The sequence below is a fragment of the Centruroides sculpturatus genome, unplaced genomic scaffold, assembly GCF_000671375.1.
Source record: "Centruroides sculpturatus isolate CEXI.00-Female unplaced genomic scaffold, Cexi_2.0 scaffold46, whole genome shotgun sequence".
Taxonomy (NCBI): domain Eukaryota; kingdom Metazoa; phylum Arthropoda; class Arachnida; order Scorpiones; family Buthidae; genus Centruroides; species Centruroides sculpturatus.
In genome coordinates this window covers 61,371-88,116 of record NW_019384418.1, presented here as the reverse complement: position 1 = coordinate 88,116, position 26,746 = coordinate 61,371, and the positions used below count along the sequence as shown (strand labels likewise).

General features: G+C 23.5%; 1 protein-coding gene across 2 annotated transcripts in view; it reads left to right on the top strand.

The window, feature by feature from the left end:
• LOC111619281 (neuroligin-2-like) overlaps window positions 1-26,746 on the top strand; it is a 75,860-nt gene that overhangs the window by 7,433 nt on the left and 41,681 nt on the right. For both annotated transcript variants that reach the window (XM_023360961.1, XM_023360963.1), the window contains exons 2-4: window positions 9,432-9,617; window positions 10,353-11,072; window positions 11,764-11,833. In XM_023360961.1, the coding sequence (XP_023216729.1) occupies window positions 9,432-9,617; window positions 10,353-11,072; window positions 11,764-11,833 (976 nt within the window). The remainder of the gene's footprint in view (window positions 1-9,431; window positions 9,618-10,352; window positions 11,073-11,763; window positions 11,834-26,746) is intronic.

Here is a 26,746-nt window from a genome sequence, read left to right as displayed (position 1 = left end):
ATTGTTCTATAGCCTACACTTGTTTCTAAAAAGAAAGGAAAAGAAACTACTACTTATAGTCCGTTACACTATCGTGTATTTTTTAAAAGATATATAAAAGAAAACATTTTTAAAAGAATTTCAGTTTTTATATTATCATTTCCTATCAGATTAGTTCAAACTTATTTTGGGAATTTCTCGTAATTTAATACTTTTTAAAAATTCCTGATAATATAGTTATAAAATATAAAATAAAAACAATTTGAATTTACAGTTAAATAGAAAAAAATAACATGATTCTAAATCGCTTTTAAACAAAATAAATATAATTAATTGCTGATAAGTGAAGACAAAATTATAAACTGTTTTACTTCAAATTTAGGATGCAATTCCACCCATATTTTTCTGAACTTAAAATGAAATTAGTTTAATTCGATGTACTTCTTTATTTCGAAGTATTCATTGTTAACTTGTATGTAATGAATTTTAGTTATATTATATTTTAAATACATTAGTAGCGATATTAATTATTATTTAATTTTTTAATGTTATATTTAGTTTTATAAGTAATTATAATTCGATTGTTTTTACTGAATATCTATTTAAAAGTGAGAATTATTCTCCAATTGAAGAATTTCTGTTGTAGAATTCTTAACTTTATTGTAACTTTAAAAATAAAAGTGACTGGTATTATTATTTTGACTAAGTGCAACATAACGTAAAATTACAATCTTATGATGATACAATAATATATTATTAGTACGCTAAATAATTATATAAATATTTATATAATTATTTTACAGTTAATACTTTATAACAAATGTTGTTTATATATAATTAAAATTAATGTTAAGAAAACTAAGCATAAAATTATGTAATTTAATATACAATAATTGTATATACGTATACCTACATGTGTAAATTTACAATATTGTATAGACTATTTAAAAATTTTTATTAAGATAACTAATAAGGTTATTTTAATACCTGTAATCGATTTTTCTATCGATTTTGGATTTAAATGCATCATTTATGGTAGCTAATATTTTTTAATGTACTTATAAATGTTTTAAGATTTGTCCCCCTATTATTTTAATTATTATTATGTTTTCGTTCCTGGCTAGATTTTCTTTTTTATTTTATTAATATATTATTGAAATGGAATTCTTATTTATGTCCTTACACGTACATCTTCTATTAATTTTCTAATTACTAATGTTATTATTACTCTGTTGTTATTACATTGAAATGTTAGGTTTTAATTAATTAATAATAGCCTATATTAATTCCATTTTTGTATTGATCATAAGTTTGAATTATTTTCTGTGAAGAATAACAAATGCCTGAACTATCATTATTTGAATCTCTTGAGATATGTATTTTTCATAATTCCTTCGATAAAGATCAGAAGAAAAAATCCATTTATCGATAAAAATGAATATTTTAATGATCTCCACCATTTAAAAAGCGTTGTTTGAATAGTAAGATTTCAAAATCTCACTTTAATCACTTGGAATAAGACAAGTTTCTTGCATATTAAAGTTTAAGGAATAAGACCAAGTTTCTTTCATTTTAAAGTATGATGTTAAAAATGTGCACTTGATTTTATGTGATATCGAGTTTTACATTTTGAATATGAATTCAATTATAAATATGAAATCTAGTTATCATACAACATATTTTTCAGCTCATACTATAAAAATACTCGAATATCAGTTGAATTATCGACTCGAAATATCAAGTTATTTATATGAATCAGATTAAAACTGAAAAATCTATTACTTTAATCTATTTTCCTGAGATTCATTTCCTTTCAAATCTAGGACATTTATTTTCAACTGTAACCATTATCTTTTCTTCTTCGCTATTAGATACAAAGCATTTTTTTAAAAAAATAAGATTACATTTCAAAATATTTAATCTTCAGATATTTCAATCAATTTTACCATAATTTATTAAAGTAATAATGGCAAGTTTTTAATAAACAGATAAAATATATCCTCATTGACTAACAGATATTAGAAAATTAATTAACTAATTTCTTTATTTTATTCAGAAATAAGGAAAGCTCAAATATTTGTATAGTGTAATATTTTTCATGTCATAAAAATATTTTTTGTATTTTCGAGAGATTATCAATAAATATTTGATGCGGAGCAATAATGTATATTTAATCTGATGCTTCTATATGCTTCAAATATTTTGGAACTACCATTCTTTGAGATATTCAAGAATGATTCTCTTTTTATTCAAATTCTTTGTTTTAAATTCTACAATAAATCAATGTAGTTCTCGTAACATCAAAGTATATTTTGAAAATATTTGAATTTTGAAAACATGAAATAAATAAAATGGTATTTTGCATGATCTTTTGTGAATAATGTAAGATCTTGCATTATTTCGAATGTGAATAGAGCAAGATTTCTCATATATATTTTATAACTTATTACATTACTAGTCCAACTTTAGTTAAGGAGTAAAATCTTTTATTAATATGATAAGAAATTAATACTTAAATAGTAAAATTGAATAGTTTTTAATTATAACTACAACAGTAAATAGTTAGATTTGAACATTGGATATATCAGATAGAGTAAACGAGAATCCGGAATTCATTTATTTGCCATCGTAGAATATACAGAAGTTTTAATAATTTAAAAACATAATTGCAGATTTCGAATTTAACAATATACGACTAAAACGTAGTCATTTTATTTACGGTATTTTTATTTCCCTAGCTTTTATGTATAACAGTGAATGTATTGGAATGAATTAGAATGGGAATGTATTGGAATGGCGTCAAATTTGAGCCTTTGGATTTTTCAAATCACGATTTAAGATTCCAGGACCCAAACAGTCAAAACCCGGAACGAAAATTTCGTGAATATATGTGAATGTGTGTGTGTGTGTGTGTTGGCGTCTATATCGTTTAATATCTCAAAATGGGATAGAGATTAAGAAAACGAAATTTGGCACGGTAACTTGTATATAACGGTCATTAATGCTACCAAAGTTTGGTGGTTAGCGATCAATGAGGTGGGAGATGGAAGAAGTGTCATCTTCATTAAGTCTGACCATTCTCGAGATATGTGTCATACATATCTCGAGAATGGTCAGACTTAATGAAGATTTTACTTGTTACTAGCATTTGCACTTTTTGTTTCGTTTTTTTTTAAAATAAAACACTTCACTATCCTCAAAATTAAACTGGTTGCCATTTTATAATAATTAATAATATTTAAAAATTTTTATAACAAAATCTCCTAACAGATGGCATTACATGCAATTTTATTCATTGTGTTTAATAATACAAAAGTTATTTTTTAAATAAAAACTCATAACAGCTGGGAAAGTTACGCAACTCGTTTCTGGAATTTGTCTATCTGTTTGATTTTCTGAGTTGTGAGTGCCATAACTTATGAAATTTTAGTTTTGATTTATCTCTGGAAACAATTAAAATATTTTATCTATATGTTTTTAAGTTTTTTCAATTATACTAAATTTATTTAAATGCATTGTCCTTTATCGCAGAGAATTAACATACGTAGGCTGTACAATAGTTTCAATTTTGCTGATTATTGGTGAGTTTTATATACAAGAGATCGCCAACATCGCTGAAGGATGCCAAAAGTTATGAGAAACAAATGAGATTCTAACATTTATAGAGAATTAACACAAATACTGTATAGTAAAATTGCAATAATACTTTTTTATGCTTCATATGCTTTCTTAATTGACATTGATATCAACAATAATTATGGAAGAATAATGTAAACGATGCAGTTGTTGGCATTAAAGGAAAATTTTATTTAAAAAATTTTATGAAAGAATTTCATTAACAGAAAGAATAAATAGGGAAATATTATACTTACTAATGAATTTTTTTTGCCTCTCTATTGACAACAATCTGGAAATTACAAACGCCAATAATTTAATCCAAAATGTGCCGTTTTGTAAAAATTATTATTATTAACTACAGTAGAGCGTCGATTTTCCGAATCAATTGGGGACTGGGGTTGTCCGGATAACTGATATTTCGGATAACTGATTTACGTACGAAAAAATAGTTTAACGTATCCGATGTCGAAATTTTTCTGCGTTGCGTGTCACTTCGCGTTGAATTTTCGTCGATGTTAAGCCTAACAAAGACTATTGTATCGTTAAAAATTATTTTTTTATTTTGTACAACAAAATAAATGTATTGAAAAATATAAAAATAATAAAAAATTATACTTCAGATGTTAATTTAGTATCAAAAACGTAAAATACTTTAGTAGCCCAAGACAGCCAAAGAATGAAGCGCCACAGCACTGGCGAAAATTTAAATTTGCCGACTGGAATTCTTTCGGATGATTGACGTTTCGGATGATTGACTTTCGGAAAATCGACGCTCTACTGTATATGCAACGACAGAAAAATCTGTGGAATTTTTTGCTACTTACTAAAAGCAGAAGTCTGCATTAATTTTGCCATGTAATATTTCTAGAATATCTTTTATATAACTCTTATCGTATTAAAATGGTTTAAATTCAAAATTACCAATTTTGAAAATCGAAAAAAGAAGTTATTATTATTTAAAAAGGAATCAATATGCAATAAGGATTACGATTAAATGATCCAGGCAGTAAAGGCGTATTTTAGAAGATCCGGATTCTGGTCCTGATTGAAACTTGAAAAATCTTCAGGACTGATCTGACCCAGATATGTCGAATTCCGTGCTTCATTATCTGGCCACATTGAGAGTCTGAAAGAACTCATGTTGAGCATCGAAAAGAATTTTCGATGCTCAACATCGAAAATTCTTTTCGATGTTGAGACATCGAATGAAACATTTTTTTCTAATGAAACATTAAAAGAGTTTTCAAAAACAATAAAGATTTTAAAAAGTAAACAAATAAATATGGAATCAGTGAACAAGATTTTTAAAAGGCTATCAACTTGTATTTGTATATTCGTTTTATTTTTCTTGAATTCATTAATTCTAAGATTTCAATTTTTGGGGTAAGTTCTAATAATTGAAATTGAGATTTCATCGAATCATTGATTTCGTTAATCTAATTATTTGGATCTATATCTCATAATATTATCTCATGTTTCTGAAATTTGCTAAACTTTTAATGTTTTAAATAGATATGAATCGAAATTTTAATTTATTTGCAATTTATCATGATACTCGTGAACACTCCTTTATTTGATTGCAAATTGCTTGATTTTATGAGTAGGCATATATATTGACCGAAAAATGGAGAATGATTTGTATAATGTTACCAGCCAAACTAATTTATCCTACACGTATCAGGATATACTAGTTTAGCCTAGGATAATGTAGTTTGGCCTAAACACTTTAGGCTTAACTAGTTTGACCTAGGCCAAACTGATTTATGTATTACAAATAGGCGCCAGTATAAAATAAATGATTTTGTGTAATTCGAAATGCCACCACAGTACACCCGGTGGTTAAAGTGTACTTAGGTAACCCCAAGGCGGTGATTTCGTTAGGTTGGTTTGGTTAAGTGAACTACATTTTTAGTAGACGTTTCCTTTTTTTCTTTTGTTCAAGAACTACCGTGAATCAATAACTAGTGACGTTAAACAATGGGCGGCCTGCCAACGGCTCCTCTATGGGAGGAGTCTGCCGGGAGCACGAACAGTCCGAAGTGCCGCCATTGGGGTTACCTAGGTAGACTTTAACCCATCCTGTAAAAATAAATAAAAGATTAAATAATTTATATGTTACACTAAGAAACACAAATAAGTTCATTTTAATTTTAGTTTGACTTTAAAAGTTATTTTTATTATTTCGTTTAATTTTTGAAAATATTTTCGTTTGTTAATTACCTTTAAAAGTGCATGGCTTAATAAAAAAAATACAAACTGATATGTACTGATTAGCTTATTTTTATTTTATAGTTTTGTACAAGTGTTGTGTCACTTCTAATCAATACCGTTTTTTATAATTAAGTAGACTATGTTTGAATAAATATTGTTCGTCTAATTGATTGCCTTTTAATTTTATTTTAACCATTAATATACTTAAATCAGGCCTGGCCAACCCGCGGACCGTCACATTAAATTGTGTGGCCCGCTAAGCGATATTATATATCTATTAAAACTTTTGTTTTCTGTTTTGTGTATACCAAAACAATTAAATAAATGAAAATTTGCATTTGTCATTGTTATAATGTGCAAGTGCGAGTACGAACTCTTGGTATAACAATGAAATCTTATTCATTTTGTATTTGTTTTACTTTTAAAAAAGTATGTTTGCTAAATTGTGGTCCATTGTAATGTTACGCGTGATCAAAGTGGCCCGGAAACAATTTGGGTTGGCCAGGCTTGACTTAAATAATAATTCTAAATCAGTTCGGCCTAGGACAAACTAGTTAAGCCTAAAGTATTTAGGCCAAACTAGATTATCCTAGGCTAACTAGTATATCCTTACACGCGTAGGATAAACTAGTTTGGCCTGAAATAGGGTTTGGCCGGTAACATATATATTTAAATGTACAAAAATCATCATTTGACAATGTGTACGACATGATTATCAAACAGTCAGATAAATTTGGCGAATTTCTACCGATAGGTACATGATTTTATTGTAATAAAATAATATATTAAAGTAAAAACTAAATAAATATTCTGGTGGCAATTCCAAGCAGATACTTTATAGTATACAGTAACCAGGAAAGCCATATCAAGTGTGTATCTCTGATTTTAGTAGATATAAAAACTTCGTACTTTGCAAATATTACTGGAATTAAAATTGCATATTTTGTGTGTTATTTTAATAACAAACTATCAAAATAAGATACCAAAATTTCAGGTAGTAACTTTAAATTTTCTCATAATCTTATTTTGAGGATATTTTAAAGGCTTTTAATGCAAAATAAAACGGGTTGATTATATAATAATTGAACACTGTCAATTTATAGTAGACATTATTTTTTAACGATGCTTTTCACTGATAATCAGAGCAAAATCTTAGCATTTACAGTTAATTTTAGATAAATAATTTTAATAAAATTTTAATTAAATAACTGATTATTATCGAATATAAATTATTGTCCAATAAAGTAAGTTTTTTGCATAACCAAAGTTTTACTTAATCATTAGTAATTGTGATTATTTAAAGTTAAATTTTTCTGAACTTAGTAGATAAGATTTTCCAATATAATTTCTGAACAGTTTATTTAATTTCAAATCCGATTGCACCATTGATTCAACTTTAAATGATTTTTATAGGTTAACGTTTACAATTTAATGTTACGACCGTTGTGACCTTTAGATTTAAAGTCTAAAATGTCAAAATAACGTGAAAAATTGCGCGATTAACACTTATTAGTACTCCAAAAGTTTCAAATGTCTACATCCATTAAGACTGGAGAAAATAAGCTCAAAAAACACAGTATATGTAAAAATCAAGCAAAAGTATGTATGATTGCTTTAGATTTATAAATCAGAGATTGAGATTGAGAAAATTTAAGATTGAGTTTTAACCACTATGTTTTTTTTTACATTTTTTTACATTTTCATAAAAATGATGACAAATAACTTTTTACTTTGAAACTGATTAAGTAAATTTAAAAGTTTGAAATCATTAAAGCGTCACTGTTGCTTTTAACTTATATTTGCTTTTATATACTAAACCCAAAACTTTTGAATAATGAGTATAGTCTTCAAACATTTCATAAAGTTAATATTATGTATATATTATTTTTTCCTTATTTCTTAAAATTACATGCTATTTTCCGGATATAAATATTTATAATGTGTTAATTGCTATCATTTCTATAGCTTCTTCATAAATTTAAATTTTCTAATAAAAATATTCATTAATAATTCAACAGATTGACTATGTGAAGAGAAAATTATAGTTTTTCTTCTTATATTAGCGTGACAACTACACTATTTTTACCATTATCATAGCTTAGAAGCTATTGATAATGGTAAAAATTTCTATAGAAATTTTATTACAGAAAATATTGATTTATTATCTCTTGATACTTTACTCAGATTGTAAACAAACATACTTCTAATGTAGATTTCAGAAACTTCAATGTAATGGAATGCTATCTTTACCAGTTCAAAGTCGTTGCAATGGGATCGATCAGTGACAAAAAAGCAGAGGAATCAATGTAAATTGATTACGATCGTTGTGATGGCATGCTAGAACAAATCACTGATCACCACTAGATAAAATGAATTGCACTTCTCTAAGCTGATTGTAAGTTATATCAATATGAATAGTGACATAGCTATTAGGCTATTCTCTGAAAATGTGAAAGTAGAATATGAAAAGAATATTAATTTATTTCATCTAATGAAACATTATTTATAATTTTAAATTCTATTATAGAGTGTACTTTTAAACAGAATTCTACAATAGAATTTGAAATTATAATAATTAAATTTAATTAAAACTTCTGGCTTGAAATGGATTTTAGAATTTATATTTTCTGTTTATTTACAAAATATATACATAGCATAATTTATACATAATATAAATTATGAACATATTAAAGTTCTTTATCAGGGTAAAAATGCCAACATAATAGTTATTTTCGGTTTAAAATTAATCGCTTGATTAATCAATATTAACTTAACAATTTCGATAAATTACTTAATTACTTATTCTTTTGAACGATAAAACTTTATGAAATATTTTAAAAATACACAAAACTTATTTTAAGCAGAGGAAAACCAACACTTGAAAAGAGTAAGATCAAGTTAATTAAAGTACACGTAATTAGGGATTCTCATAAACTCTTTGACGCTAAACTTTGTGTAAACTTGGAGTAAGGATTGTAAATAAAGTAGAAAGAATGCCTCAAGCAAAGCAATTGGCAAAATAATTAACTTGATTGATAAATTATTAAATATGAAAATTTAAANGTTGATTTTTAAAATTAATTTTATAAATTAAATTTAGAATTTCATATTAGTTATATAATAATTATATTAAATATATTTGTGAATTTGAATTTATTTTGTAGATTGAATTATGATAAATTAAGCATATATTTATTGGTTCCAATATTAAATTTACTTAATCAGATTAAATTATTATTTTTCATTTAAACTTCAAACTTTATTGTTATATTGAAATATTGATTTAGATAAACTTGTAAAAAATAATATTAAATAAAAATGAAATTATCCCACATGAAGTTTCTTTGGCAGTTTTAGCTTTAAGTGAAATCATGTTTAAAAGTTAAAATATAATATTAAATAAAAATTATACCATAAAGGTAGGAACAATAAATAACAGCTACTTTTCGAGCAATTTTGCTTAAAATTAGCTTCTTCTAGTATCAAGAAATATTGGATTTTTGTGCTATCCAAGACAACTATCAGATAAAAGTGTTTCCTGATAATTAAATCAAACTAGTAGAGTACGATAGAAATAAGATACAACTTCTTTGATGATGATTGTGATGTGTTGTGCATTCTAGGTTTTCTTCCAACCTTGGATGATTATGCTCGAGGAAATTATGGTATCATGGATCAAGTTGCGGCTTTACATTGGATAAGAGAAAATATTGCTGAATTCGGAGGTGATGCAAGAAATATTACAATATTTGGACACGGATATGGAGCGGCATGTGTCAACTTACTGATGTTATCTCCAATGGCTAAAGGTGATTTCCTATTTATCCTCTTAAGCCAAAACCAATTCAGTTTACAAAATATTGCGTTCTATCTTATTCTCCTGAAATTACTATTCCGATAATTAATTTTTAAAACATCGTATTGAAAGAAATAATTAAAAGATGAATTGATTCGTAGATTTTTAAATCTGTTAAACAAACGTGTTTTTAATTATTTAAAAAAACTATTTTTATAATGCATAATTATTTTTTATGTTAAAATAATAAAATTATTTTAAAAAATAATTTAAGTTTGATTTTTAGATTTTCAAATCATTAAAAACATGATTTGTCTGAAAGATGTAAAAATCTTAAAATACATTTAAATTATTTTATATAACGATTAAACAACAAAAATTATGAGAAAATTTTAATTTAAATTTCTTACGATTTATTTAATCTGATACTTTACAGAAATAACAAAATAATTTATTCATATAATTATAGAAGAACGAGGAAATTGTATATTTTTACAAAAAATTTTATTTTGTAAAAATGAAATAAAATTTTAATTCTTTGCTTCGTAAAACGATGTAATCCGAATATGTAAAATATGCTTTAAATAATTGAAACTAAGTTTTAGTATTATAAAATACATTGCAAAAAATATATTTGTCTTGCTATTGGATATTAAAGTATTTTCTCAATTGATGGTAATATACATAATTTAAATGTAAGTATTTAATTGCTAAAGTTCGATAAAAATTATTTTTTATTTAACTTTAGGATTGTTTCATCGAGCAATTATGCAGAGTGGTTCCGCACTCAGTTCTTGGGCATTAGCACCAAATGCAATTAGTTACGCCCACGAATTAGCACGCAAGTTGGGTTGTCCAATACAGAAAAGTTCCGAATTGGTGGATTGTATGAGAGAGAAATCAGTCGAAGATATTATGAAAATACAACTAGATGTTCCAGAGCATTTGACAAGCTTTGGCCCAACTGTCGATGGAACTGTCATCCCAAAGGAACCATCTATTCTCATGGAGGACAGTAATAATCTTTATGGACAGTACGATCTGCTATTTGGTGTGACGAGGATAGAATCTTATTTCCAGTTTTCATTCCATGAAGACAAATCCGGTATTGAGCCGGATCGAAGAGATCGACTTTTACGTACTCTTGTACGAAATCTATTCACTTATCATCTTCAAGAGATATTTCTTACAATTGTCAACGAATATACTGACTGGACCAAACCTGTTCAGCATCCGATCAATGTTTTGGATGGTACAGCTGATGCACTCGGTGATGCTCTTGTCGTAGCTCCTCTAATCAGGACAGGAAATTATCATTCTCATGTGCAAATGAAAACTTATTTCTACGTTTTTGCTTATCAATCAGAAGAAGGAAACTATACACAAAGGATGGGTTGTATTCATGGTGAAGACTTGCCTTATGTATTCGGAGCTCCATTGATCGGATCTCTGTCTTATTTCAATAGAAATTACAGTAAATCCGAAATAGCGCTATCTGAAGCAGTAATGACTTATTGGACTAATTTCGCTAAAGTTGGGTAAGTAAAAATTTAATATATTTCTTGAAATACAATTGTTTAACTCAATGCCATTTTTTAAATGTGGTTTATATTTATCTCACTAACAGTTAATTGTGCACGTTGTATTCATTTGTTATAAACTAAAAAATTATAAATTAAAGATGGATATATTTTGATACTACTAATGGAACTGATATGAATTTATTCACAGAGAATTACAAATTATATCACTATTACAATTTCATATATTATAATGCAACTTTGATATTTAGAAAGCTTAACATGTGAGTGAAGAATGAGAAATAAATTCTGCAGCCTATTATTTATCATTGTCCAAACTTTATTCTTCAAGAAGATTTTTAATATGTATTACTCTAGATGACTTTTATGAATGCTAACGTGTAATCTGTTATGTTCATTTATAAAGAATGTTATTAATCTAGATATATCAATTAATCAATAAGTATATGATCTAAGCTATTTATTTATTAGTAAAAAGAATCTCGAATCAATTCAGGATAAATTTTTTTCTGTAATTAATATCACTAAACCTAATTGACGATATCCTCTATATATTTTAAAGCACGTTTTTAAGAAAAGAAAAAGCTAGGNTCGGATCTCTGTCTTATTTCAATAGAAATTACAGTAAATCCGAAATAGCGCTATCTGAAGCAGTAATGACTTATTGGACTAATTTCGCTAAAGTTGGGTAAGTAAAAATTTAATATATTTCTTGAAATACAATTGTTTAACTCAATGCCATTTTTTAAATGTGGTTTATATTTATCTCACTAACAGTTAATTGTGCACGTTGTACTCATTTGTTATAAACTAAAAAATTATAAATTAAAGATGGATATATTTTGATACTACTAATGGAACTGATATGAATTTATTCACAAAGAATTACAAATTATATCACTATTACAATTTCATATATTATAATGCAACTTTGATATTTAGAAAGCTTAACATGTGAGTGAAGAATGAGAAATAAATTCTGCAGCCTATTATTTATCATTGTCCAAACTTTATTCTTCAAGAAGATTTTTAATATGTATTACTCTAGATGACTTTTATGAATGCTAACGTGTAATCTGTTATGTTCATTTATAAAGAATGTTATTAATCTAGATATATCAATTAATCAATAAGTATATGATCTAAGCTATTTATTTATTAGTAAAAAGAATCTCGAATCAATTCAGGATAAATTTTTTTCTGTAATTAATATCACTAAACCTAATTGACGATATCCTCTATATATTTTAAAGCACGTTTTTAAGAAAAGACAAAGCTAGGTCTATAAGAAAAATTAAAATGATATAAATTAAAATGTTAATAATTATTATATTTTCTATTTTCAATTAAATAACTTAACAAACAAAATTTATTTTACTTCAATATAAGAAAAATACTGAAAAGTTTAACTTTTACAGCAAGTAATTTTCTAAAATCAAGTTTCAGAAACTGCCTTATAAATACATTTTATTACAATATTTTATAAGATTTATTAACAATATATTTAATTTATTATATAGCGTTTGTATACTTTATTGTTAATAACCATAAAATATAGAGAAAAAATTATTTATGCGTTAAATAAATGTATCCATATATAAAATTTTGATAAATTAAATATAGATATTTTTATTCATTAAGTAGAAGCTAATAAATTAGATTTATTTGTAGATGTAATTTAGAAAGAGGAAACCAATAGCAATTAGGACTTATTACATATTGTGACTAATCAATATATTTCTTATTTATAACTCGACTAACCGTTTCATATTTATATTTCTGAGCTTATAAATTTATTTATTATCAAAAATTGAGTTTTAGAAGTTTTAGATTATTAAAATATATAAAGCATAAATTGGTATAGCTATAAGTATAATAAATCATTAAATATTTATTTATTTAATTAAGTATTTTTAATCATGATTTTAATTATATGAACATAATTAATTCTGTTTTATGCATACGAAAATAAAAATTCTTTCATGTAAAATTTAAAAAATCACAAAAATTTTACGACAGTTTAATAGTGATATTATTTTTATAATTGTAAAAAATAAGAGAAATCAAATTTTTAAAACTTATATACATAGTAATACATTTAGCTTACATATATATGTTATGTATTATTTCCATTTTATATGTACAGTACAATATATTAAATCATTATATGTATACATATACATACTAAGTTAAAGTCACCTGTGATTGATCTGTCACTAATAGTTGACACGTTCAATTACTGTCCCCTTGAATTAGCTGCAGACACTTTGTTATGAATTATTAATATTAATTATATATTTGTGATAATATCCTTCACGCAAATTGCTATTCATTATGCCAAAATATATTATTTTTACGAAAGAATAATTCTATACGCACAAAATACTACATTAACGTTTATTAAACATTAAATTGTTTATATACTTAATTATGTACTTTTATTGTTTAAAACATCAGCTTTAGTATTATGCAGTATAAAAATATATAGTTTAGTATGCATTTTCCTATGTTTTTCTTTTCATTAAACATATATTAAGGATTCAAATAAAAAGAACATTGTTTATGTTATTTAATTTAAATTTCATTATAATTGAAAATTCATTTTTAAAGTTATGAAAAATGGTTAATTTTTACCAATTTTGGTAATTTTTACGTATTTAATGAATCATGTATCCATATGTTATTCTTTCTTGTTTGATTTTCAAGACATAAAAACTCAAATGTATTGATAACATTAATTGAATAAAGAAATTAAAGCAATTATTACTTATTAATAAGCATATCAAATTATTAAAAATTGATTACTAAACAGTTTTAATGGTAATTTCTTTTTTATTTTCCGTCTTACTCTTGTGAATTTCGTTTGAATAAGATAGGAAAAAAGCTTTTAAAGTCTCGTTTATGAATTTAACTTATATTACAACGTTATATTTACAGTTGATTATTTATTCAACATTAAACTATACACTAGATATTTTAACCGTTGAGAAGTTATGACGTCGGTAAGAAATGTTGTAGAAAAGAATAAGATCATCTTCATTTTGTCTCAAAATGAATTCTGTATACAATGGAATGAATCATTTATGTCAAGGAATAATATGGAAGGTCGATTATAGAGATATAAAACGTTAAATTTTGGGTTTTTGACCAATTTTTTCATAATGATAACTAAAAATTAATTATAAAAATTTCATTTTTTATGTCATTATAAGAATTAAAGTTACAAAGTTTAACCATTTTAACTATATTATATTATATATATATATATATATATATGTATATTAATAAATGGGAAAATAGTAAATTTATTTTGGATAAATATACTCGATTACATGACCAAGTACTTGGGTTGAAGATTAATTTACTCTATAATAAAATACTAACGAAAAGTCGGATTTTAAAATTACTGTATTTCATAATTCGTATATTTGTAATTGGATTAATGCTATATTTACTGTTTTCACATGAAAGTTATTCTTTCTTGACGGTAATTTTATTTTACAATCAAGAAAGAATAAATTTAAGGCTCTTTAAAAAAAAAATTATTATTTGCAAACAAAATATTCAGCTACAGAATAATGTAAACAAAGAAATAAATAAGATTTTCTTGATAACACGTCTGAAAATCGAAAAAATATACAATAATTTGTAACATTTATTTATGATATTTAAGTAACATTCACTGATAGTTTTTAAGAATTTTTATAATTTAAGAGTTTAAAAAATTTAAATGTATTTAAAATATATTCCGAAATAATTTAATATTTACAATATATATTAAAAAACAAATTTCATGAAAAGTTATTGTTATAATTTTTGATAATGTTTCTAAGTTTTGTAATAAATAACTTTTAAATTAATTCTTAAGCATTTAAAATTTTTTCATAAGAAATATTAATATAAATGAGCTTACTTAAACTAAAATTAAATAATCATTGAAGATAAATTTTTATTATCGATAGGAAGAGGAATAGATTCGGTATTACGTTTCAATCTTAATTAAGATATAATATGAAAATCTATTCTGATATTTTATTAGAATAGATTTTAGATATATTCGAATTGAAATCCTATTCTCAAAATTACTAGAATTTAATTGTTAAACAGATTCAAAAATTTGATATTTCAAAGAGTAGTTTTTTTTTCATTCTAAATTTTCCATTTTTTGTTATCGGAATTACTTCTAATTTAATGATAAAATGCTGATTTGATCATTAAATTAAGAGACTTTATATAATTTAGTAAAAATAAATGATGTATAATATATGAAATTACTATTTTTATTCGTGTTTTTATATAAATAAATTTTCTAATTTTTATTTTTTAAATTTTTGTTATGTTTTCTTATATACTTAACATTTTTTAATGTTAAATTTAATCTTTTTTTTTTAATAATGTAAGTTTCTAACTTTATTTCTGTCTTATGTTGGTATCGCCAGAGGTTATATCATGAATGCAATTAATGTCAATATTATTGAATTAAAGTTTTTATTGCTATAATTTAAATTAATATTTCAGAACAAATTAAACTTAAGAAGTGGCAAGAGCATAATTGACATAGATAATTCCATAGAAAGTTTTTTAAATATGTAAAAAATATTCATATTTTAAATTAAATTATTAAACTGTGTTAAATATAGATTATTTTGTTTTATATAACATGAACTAAAATTTTGAATTATATACCACATTTCATAATCAATTATGATAAAGAAAACGTTAATGATTTTCTTGCTTTTTAGTTAATTAGACGTTTATTTATGGGGAAATATTTAGTTTAATATTATTAAATTTATTTATTTGAGAAGTTGCATAAAAGTCCATTAATATATCAAGCAAAATTATTTATAATTTAGTTAATTTTTTAATTATTTTAATAAAGTAAATGAGATAGTGTTTACTTATAGATTAAATAATTCTTTGTTGAATTATTAAATTAAATCCAAAAAAAAAAGTAAAATGAAAACGTAATCATAATATAAAGCTTATATAGTAAGATATATAAAGAGGAACCGTATAAAATAATGGATTAGATTTTGTCAGGTATATACAGTACAATATATCCATCATTTCCCAGATGATGGTGTCATCCCATTTCAAAATTCAAAAAGTCACTTTTGGGATTTGTTCCACAATTCCGGAACTTGTATTCTAGAATTTGACTTTAAAATCACTTCCGAAATATATTTTTCATGGTTCAAAGCGTGGCTTGCGCTTTTTATCTATTTTATATGATTGTATTTTATTTTATAGTATTCTAAATCTGTTTTAGGTGATATCAAGTTCGCAAGGTGATTTCTAAATTGTTTATTTGATTTTTCAGATTGATTTTAGTGAAGTTTGTTTAATTTGTTTAAAGTTTACTATAATAAATATTCCATAGTGTTAATTAAAAGATAAATTTTCTTTTAATATATTCTTTAGTAAATTAGGCGAGTTTATGGATATATCTAAAATTATCAAGCAGAGCGTAGTAAATGATTAAGCATAAGAATAACCGAAGTTTGAAATGTAAATTCAAAATAAATTGTTCAAGTTGTTTTGGAAAAGGAAGGAAATATTCTAAATTTAAATGTAAGAGTATCTCGGTTATTTACGTTCACTGTAATAATAATAGGAGTTCAGTATAATGAAATATTCGTTAGGTTGTTTGTTTAAAATTTTTTTAACATAACATTGAATTTATTTTACTTATTATTAAGTACTTAACAAGACTAGTTGGAGATTTTAATTATTTTGTTTTTTTTTTAATATTTAAATATGTATATATATGATAAATCTGCTTTGAGTATTTATTTAAGTCAGAAATAAGTATAATTTGTATTAAAATTTTTTATATTTATTATATTTATAATTAACACTATAATTACTATAATTTATTAACTGTACCTTTTAACTTTTTAATTATTTTAATGTTGTAAATGAGACTCATAATTTATATCAAGATAAATGCTTTTAACAGTTTCTGGTCTTCATTCAAGTGTTACATATTTTGATATTATAAATAAAAAATTATAATTATAATTTAATTTATAGATAGATATATTAATTTAAATTTAATTATATATTAAATTATATTCTTTAATATTTTTGAAGTTTTCAATAACTTTTTTAAAAAAGTTTCTTAATCTAATTATTACCTTTGAATTTTAATCTTTATAATTCATTAAATAAATTTTTTTTTCAAATATTAATAATATTATAAAGTTTGACTTTTCAATTTTAGAAAATAATTTATGAAAGTCATCAATTCGATTTTTAATAATAAGCTTAGTTGGAAACTGAATTTGTTACTCTGCAATGACTCTTCCTTTTATTGATTTCTGTCTGATGAAAAATATGAGTTCGGGATAATGAAACATTCGTCAGGCTGTCTATTGGAAACATTTTTAAGACAACACTGATAACTATTTCACTTTATTTTACTTGCTATTAAGTAACTAATGAATCTACTTGTATTTTTTATTAGTGATTTTAATTATTTAATAATTTTTTTTAAAGTAAATAATTATTATATTTTAATCGTAAATAAAATATATAAATATAGATTAATACATAATTATTTTGAGGTAAATTGATAACTAATCGTAAATATTTATATTGATTGCTAGTTTATAAATGTATTAAATGTGAAAGAATGCATTAAAGTTTATATTCGACGATATATTTACATAGTTAATCACAGCAAAGATTAAATTTAATAAATTTGAATCATTAAACCATTAAAAATAGTTTAATTTCTTTATCTAAAACTTAGGAAATAACTACGAATTTTCATTTCAATGTGATTATGTTAAATTTTTAAAAATCTTTTAAACAATCTTAGTTAATTGGCAATTAAATCGCTCAAGTTTTTTTATACTTGATTATACAATATATATCGATTTTTCGATAATTTGTAGCCATATATCTTTTGTAAGTTTAGGACCATGGCGGATTATCATAACTTCTACAACGTTTTAGCACCTGCAATATCTTTTCTGTCAACTTTACAAATTAATAACTTACTTAAGGACTTTATCAAAAGTTAATTAACATCGATTTGATATAAAATTATTTTTAATAATGCAGTTAATTCAAGTACTGGATAAAGGTGTTACCTAAGTTTCAAATTTATTACGAAACATTACGCATCTTTATACTCGTATACATTTTAAAGAAATTTTTACTAATAAAATATGATATAATGACCTCTTTTCAATGCAATTATCTTTAAAAAAAGATCTGTTTACTTTAAATTAGATAAAAATTTAATTATGAATTATATATAATAATTTCACAGAAATAATTTATGAGCTATCTTATAATGTCATAAATTTGCAAATGAAGTTCATAAAATATTTTTATTTGTTGATTTTATAAATAACTGGATATTCTATAATTATAATTACTTGGTAGAGATTTTATATCTTCATAGATATCTTAGGAAAATGACATTTTTAGTATCAGTATGATAAGCATGAAAGAGATTTCCAAAACAGGGACTTAAAAATGGAAGTACAAATCCAGATATTTGGATAAGAAGGTTACAGAAATGAAGATAAATGAGAATAGCTTTCATTTAATAGTCGAAAGATAGAAGGTGACGATGATGATGATAATGACAGATTAAGGAATAATGATCATTTTTGGATATAGAGATATATAAATGCTGCTTAATGACTTATCCCGTTCTTAAGGAAGAAATAAAGGTCATTAATCAGTTTCTTTTCATGAATTTATTATATACGCCGTTTTAAGATAACTTTATAAAAGTTAACGTTTCTAATGAGCTCATTATATCTTCTAAATAAAATTACACGAATGTAATTAGATGCATGCATATAAAATACTTTTATAATGTTATAATTTATAGTATATCTTTAAAAGTATAATACATATCACTATAAAATTTTTGTATACTGTTGCAAACACATTGTAATTTATAATTGTTACATTATACATTAATGCGGATAGAAGTTTAGAACAAGCTTGAAATAAAAATTAAATTTGTATTAACAAATCATAATCATAGATATTTTAAAAGGTAGACAATTCAATTTTAACAATTTGTTTGACAAAATTTATTGTTTTAATTCTTAAACTTCAATTTATCTTAAAGATTTAATACATAAATTTAGATATTTAATATTTACAAACTGTTTTAAAAATTAACCACACGTCGGAGTCTATTTTAATTATAGATTAGATGTTAGTTTGAGATTAAATCACTTTGTGTTTCATTTAAATTTGTGTTTATAGCATCATAAACAAAGAAAATTTGAATTAGTAGTATTCGGATGCGTTAAGGCGAACCGGTGAAGCAACAGTGCTAAATCTTAAATCCCTGGACAGAAGTTTAAAGAGGATGTAACAATTAAAGAGTTTAAAGTTTGCATGGAAATTAAATCAACAGTTTACAAAATGCATGCCAATGCTTCTGAGTCCTAAACTCTATGATATAGAATAATTAAAGAGGAAAAATTAAAAATTTGCGAATGAATTCGGTCTATGTGTTTTTTAAATAAATAATTAAAATAAAACATTTTTATAAATTATAATAAATGTTTATATGATTAATGACATTTAATTTGAATGTAATTACACGATAACAACCAAAAATAATTTATTATATAAATATGTAAATCATTCTAAGAAATGATGTGGAAAATTTTCTGTAAAATCTCCGAGGATATTTTTAATAAGATAAATTGCAAGAATTGCTAAAATAATTCTTAATGAAGATTAAACAAATTTATGTAGAGAAATAGACAAAGATAGATGAATAAAGACCTTCTATGAATAATTACTTTTGAGAAAATGTTGCTAAATAATATCTGTAGTAAAAATGATATTTTTGATGAATGACTTCAAGAGGGAAATATTTAATGATGTGTAGAATAAATGCAAGAGTAATAAAAATATTATTTTAGTGGAAATGTAGATACTTATTGGCCATTCATGAATGAAGAACATAAATTTATTTTCCTATTTGTACAATATTATCTTCCTGTTCATTTTCTTTGAAACTTGTATTAGATTATCTATTAATTCTGTCGTAATAATTAATTTGAATCCTTTATATTATATATGATAGTCCTATAAGAAAATTAATTAAATTTTATGATCTTCTTCTTTTTTCCTATCAGTATTTGAATTTGTATAATTGCCATAATAAATTTGATGCTATACTTAAATAACCACGCTCTTAATAATGAAGAATTTCATTAATTAATTTCAATCATAATTTTTGAGTTAATTACAATTAAGCAAATAATATGATTTTTTCTTATAATACATCTAAAAAGTGTATAAAATATGTGTAAAAGTTTATACATAAATAAATATCATTATAAGAAAGAAATACATGTCTATGTAAAACTTATATCCATTTTTTTAACGATGTTGAAAAATGTATTTCAAAATGTAATTAACAGTTATACTTACAAGTTTATTAACAAATTGTATAATATTTATGTAAATCATTGTTTATTTGTCAAAGAGTTGGGTCAAAAGAAGAAAATTCTGAATCAAACAAAAGATGAAAAATCACATTCCGAATTGGATCTCACGTTAATAAATTCGATATCTCGCAATGCCTGGAAGTTGTGATATTTAAATAAAAATATTTTCAATATATGTTCTATATGAATTCAAAATCACAGTACAAACTTTTACTATAATCCTCTATCTTTCTCCAGGAATATCCACACTTATTTTCAACAACATCAGTCAATGTTTGTTGCAACTGAATTTTATAGTGAAACATTTTAAAGTCTTTTCGAACAATTTTGAAAATGGATGTTTGTTTATTTTAAAATATGTTATTGAAATGGCTAGATTTTTCTAGAGACATATACTACACGTAAACAGTTTCTGTATATGTTATATTTTTATAAGTGTGAAAGAACTTGAATGCGAAATTGGTCAGCTGTGCTCTAAAAATAATATATTGTTTGTTGTCCATTCAAAAATTTTCTAACTCTTAAATATTAAATAGTGCAAATTTTTAAAGGTAGAAATATTTATATATATCGATATTAAAAATAACCATAAAAATATAAATTTATCATTTATTATTTTGTCTTATATTAAATATAATTTGAATCCCCAGTTGGAGTAAAAGTATTAGTTTTATGCCATCCTACGTAAATTAAAATTCAATTTATTAAATTAATATATAAATAGATATATTACATAGGAAAATCTATGTAAACTAGAATCATACGGTAGGCCTACTTAGTATTTTTTTCCCATTTTGAACAGGTGTTTTTTTAACATAATAAAATCTCTCCGTTTCGAAGAACTTTTTCTGTTTAAACATGTTTTCCTTTTATTCAGGTTCCGTTTTAGACAAGTTTATTGTAAATTGAAAAATGAAAAGTAAAATTTCTGGAAATATTTTATAATTTGAGTTTCCATGTAGCTCATATGTAAACAAATTAAAATTAAATTTTGTATTTCGTCAAGTAATAAATTGCTTTCAATTTGGATAATATAGAATAGTGCACTAAAAACAGCCCCAAAGTTTTATGGTTTCATTGTATTTGGTAATAATGTACTGTACTTTTCAGTTACATTTGGTGCGGTAAATAAACAGTATATTTATAATATAACGGTAAATATTTAAATTAAAAACGATTCAATGTATGAATTGTTAAAATTATTCAACATTTTCATCTTTTAGCCTACATTGGACTTAGTCGTTGCCTTTCAGCAAAGATTTCTAAAGTATAAAAATGCTAACAAGTATGTCAACTGTTAAAATTAAAATTCTTTTTAATTTAAAAATACCGTTTATTTATCGTACCAGATATAGCTGAATTGTACAGCACTTTATTACCTAATAAAACTTTAAAACTGTATTTTGTGTTAGGAACCTGTTTTATGTACAGTACAGTACGCCATCCTTTTAGAATATTATTTTTAAAAATAAAATCAATTAGATATTAATGATGTACAAATGTAATTAAAATCTTTTTTTATTTTATATCAACATAACAATTATTTATTCAGTTTAACTTTCTATAAATACAGGAAGAAAATAGAAAGATAAAGTTATTAGGTAAATTAAATTTTATTTATTTATAGTAATTAATAACCAAGTGATATGCAGATTGTATTTCTATATATTTTAGTTTTATGGTGGTTTGGATTACTTACTCACATAGAAAGATATTAAAATAAGATAGATACAGCTTTGATTAAAATGAAATAAGGTGCTTATGAATTTATTTAAACAATCGAAAAATTTAAACATTTAATTTAATTCTGATGAAATCACAACAAAATTAAATTTATATAATATTAATATATTTCTTTTAATAAAACATATAGAATGGTTGTATTCAATAGCTTATGATTGAGTGTTTTTGTGAAATACGGCAGCCAACATAAAAAGTATGGCAACAAAATCCGTTTAAGATTTTACAAAGAAATGAATTTTGTTGGTAAAACTAAAAAATCATTCTAAAGCGAAAATTAAATTATAGTTTATTAAAGATTTGGTATTATGCTTAGAGTAGTCTAAAGAATTATCTGTTGATTATTGAGCATTTTCATATTGGAATGATATAGTACTGTAATAACATTTACACAATGCAATTTCTGTAAGGTTAACTATGAATCTTACTATGGTCAACTTCTAGTAACATTTCCAAAGAATATTGTCGAAATTTCGAACAAATTAATAATCATATAATCTTTTAATTACATGATTAATTTTAGTATTATCTCTATTCTTTTTACTGACGTGCTTCTTTCTCTATTGTATTTATAAAATTACTTTTTCATGGAAAATTTGAGCAATGTATGCTACAATTTTCAAGCTTACACCAAATAAGTGCATGTAAATTGCAAGTGAAAGAATATCGCATTTATCTTTTCCTATAAGCAAATACAATTTTCAATTCTCTGTTGTTTGTTTTAATTCCATTTTCATATCTAAAATACAGTACATTAAAAGTGTCTTAAAGTATATACTATTATACAAATATCTATAATTTTTATTTTGTGTAGAGTTAAGTAAATTTTTTCAGAATTAAATTTGTAATTAGAAGGAATTACAGAAAATTGTAGCTTAATCTGGTGATGTTGACTTATGCTTGTTACTTATCTCATATAATTTTTATTATAGATTATATCATATCTTAGAAATGTGTAAAAAGATTCCTCGCAAGATCTACTTTTTAATAATTTTAGAAAACGTATAGGAGATAAATCCATATTGCTGTTCCATTAAAAATCATAGAATTTTTTAGGCAGAATTTTTATTATTCTTTGTGCCTATGTGAGAGAACAAATGAAACTAAATTTTGAGTAGCAAGCTCCTTGGGTGATTACAATTCTTAAGAACTTCTTTTGTTTTTAGAAGGAAAAAATTTTCAAACCTTAATAATAACCTTATACGACGAACTAAAAAAAAGTCTAGATATTTTGGGGGTAAAAATCGAAATCAAAAGAAAAACTCAAAATATAAATAATTTTTATGGTAACCGCTTATAATAAAATTAGAACTGTATTATTACTTATAGTTTAAATTTATTATAACCTATATTACTTTAACTGCTCATTGTATGGATATATTCTATAAGAATGTTCACGGGAGAAAGTGTCTTTTCTTTCGTTATCTGGTACATATCAGATAACTAAAGAAAAAGAATATAGTATTATCTTTAAGCAATTCTGGCTTCAGAAATAATATACCAGTATATATTATTTGTATTGTTTTGGAAGACATAATAACATTTCTATTTTAATATCCTATTATTTCCCTTAATTTTATTCGGATTCATTTTTAATGGAAATATAATTATTGGACTCTGTTTCTATATTCATTACCTTTTCGTCTTTGTCTTTAAATATTTATATATAAAACTAGTGTTATTTAAGAATGCAACATACTAACTTGTAACAAGATAATGATGACTGAGACTAATGAATAATAATTTACATTAATTAAAAGTTTTTACTTCATGCTTATATTAATCATATAAAAAGTGAATGTGATTTATTTTAATAATTAGTACAAACTAAAATTTTCTTTAAATATTTCTTAAATTCTTTTTCTTAAGATAGTAGTTTTATATAAAAATGTTTGGACATTTTCTTTATATTGAATCGATGTATATATTCGTACATTATTTACTTGGCTTCTGAATCGTATAAATTTAATTAAACTTGATATCTAATGGCTTATTTATGTTTATATTTTTTTGAAAAAGTAATTATTTTCGACGTATTTTTCATTTTTACGTTACTTTATCTAATGTCACTATTAAATTTTAATGATTTGTTCGTGTTTCTTTACATTATATTTAAAAAAAAAATGAACTTTCTCAACTAATTGCATTTTATCATGAAATTCTTTAACACTTTACCATACTTTCTTTTACTAAAATTTATTTACACGATTGTAAGCATTATCTTTGACGATTAGTCTAATGTTAATGTAACAAATGTTAATTATATAATCGAAAATTAAATATTGAAAAGTTTATATATACAGTATTATTTAATTACATACATACAAAAGATCTACTTACTACTGAATAACTAAACACCCATCTACTTGTTTTAATTACATATTGAATTTATTCATGGATTTAATTAATTAATTTAGCAAAACCGTATAAATTTCATTAAACAATAACATAATCAGGATTATTTCAATTCCAAATAATTTTATTTATTCTTAACAACATTATAAAAATTTAATATAGATTAAGTAAATATATTTTATTTAAAAATTAATTTGTTAAAAACCTAATTGATTTAAATTATTTGTCTCCTATATTTTTAGATATATCTATTACATTTTACATGCCCACAATGTATGATTTCCTTTTTTATTATTAAGAAAATGACACGTGTATTTTATAAAACCTACAGAAATGTTTTTAAAAAACCAGTTGGCCTATAAGTTTAGATATTCAAATAATAATTTTTACTGCATTCGTGTTTATGTGATTAAGTAAATCTAATATTGTTTCTATTATTCTTCTTATATTTACATTTATTAAGAAATCACTGTACGAATATTGGTCTGAAAATACAGATAACAAAAATCGATATTGAATACAGAAACATTGTTTTTAAGCAAATAAATTGTTGAAAAATTAGTCAGATAAATTAATATAAATATTTATCAATTAAATAAGATTTTATTATTTTTTTATCTGATAAACTTCATCAAATTATTAATGAATCTTCATCATTATGCATTTTATTTCTTATCTATTCATTTTCAATTTATTTCAATTTATATTATTTAATTTTGTTATAAGTAATTGTAGTATGTATTATACATTTCTAGAATTAGATACATTTCATTTTAATTACATCAAAACTTTTTATTAGACAAAGCTTACTATTGAATTATTTCACTAATAGTCCATTGTATGATGTGAATTACGAAAAAAAAAACTATCTTTAAGAACAAAATTAGTTGAATCATTTTTTTTTTCCAGTAAAAATCTTTATAAAGAAATCTGAAGTCAATTGTTAGGAAATTGTATGAACAAACATTGCACAAAATTCTTCATTTATCCTTCTGTAAAAAAGCACATTGTTTACTCAAAATGTCCAAATAAATTAAAGCTCTTATATGAATTACCAATATTAAAAACATTATCAAAAATGTCATTTTTCATTACACAATATACACGAAGAACGATTACTATAAGTATTATTATATTTGTATGTAAAATTTTTTAGATAAATTTCACATTCTCTTTTTACTTTGAAAGGGTCAGAAAATTAGAAATTTTAATAATTAATTGCATATACAGTATTCTATAGATTGAATTTACACGTTATACATATAAAATTTTATTGTTGAAAATAAATAAAATTGAAATTCATCGCATTTAATATATGTTCAAAAATAATATTATAAGCTTCATACTCATTTTTTTTTCATTTATATTATATTTTAAAGCATTATCTTATCTCTTTTAATTTCGTAATATTTACTTAATAATTTTTATAATGTATCCATAATTGGCAATAATTTGCTTATTTGATTATTATGATGAATGCATTTATTCATAAATCAAATGTTGGTTTACAGAATATATGTAATATTTTTATTGTTTGTTCTGTACATATACTATGTATAATTGTTGGCTTATATAGTAATATAAATAAATTACAATTAAGAATGACTAATATTTAAGAATTATTTAAAATTACTATATTTACTTACTTATTAATTATTTTAAAATGTTTGTTAAGGTAATTGCAATATAGAATTAAAATTCAATTACTATATAAACAATAATAAATGGTTAATTGATAATAATAAATAAAAATAATAAATAATTAATGATTATTTTGTCTCATTTCAGTTGATTCAATGCTGTTAAGTTTCCAATTTAGATCTGTATAAATACCTTAAATATTAACTATTAGACATTTTGAAATTAAGTATAAACTTATTACAGTAGAGCGTCGATTTTCCGAAAGTCAATCATCCGAAACGTCAATTATCCGAAAGAATTCCAGTCGGCAAATTTAAATTTTCGCCAGTGCTGTGGCGCTTCAATCTTTGGCTATGTCTTGGGCTACTCAAATATTTTACGTTTTTGATACTAAATTAACATCTGAAGTATAATTTTTTATT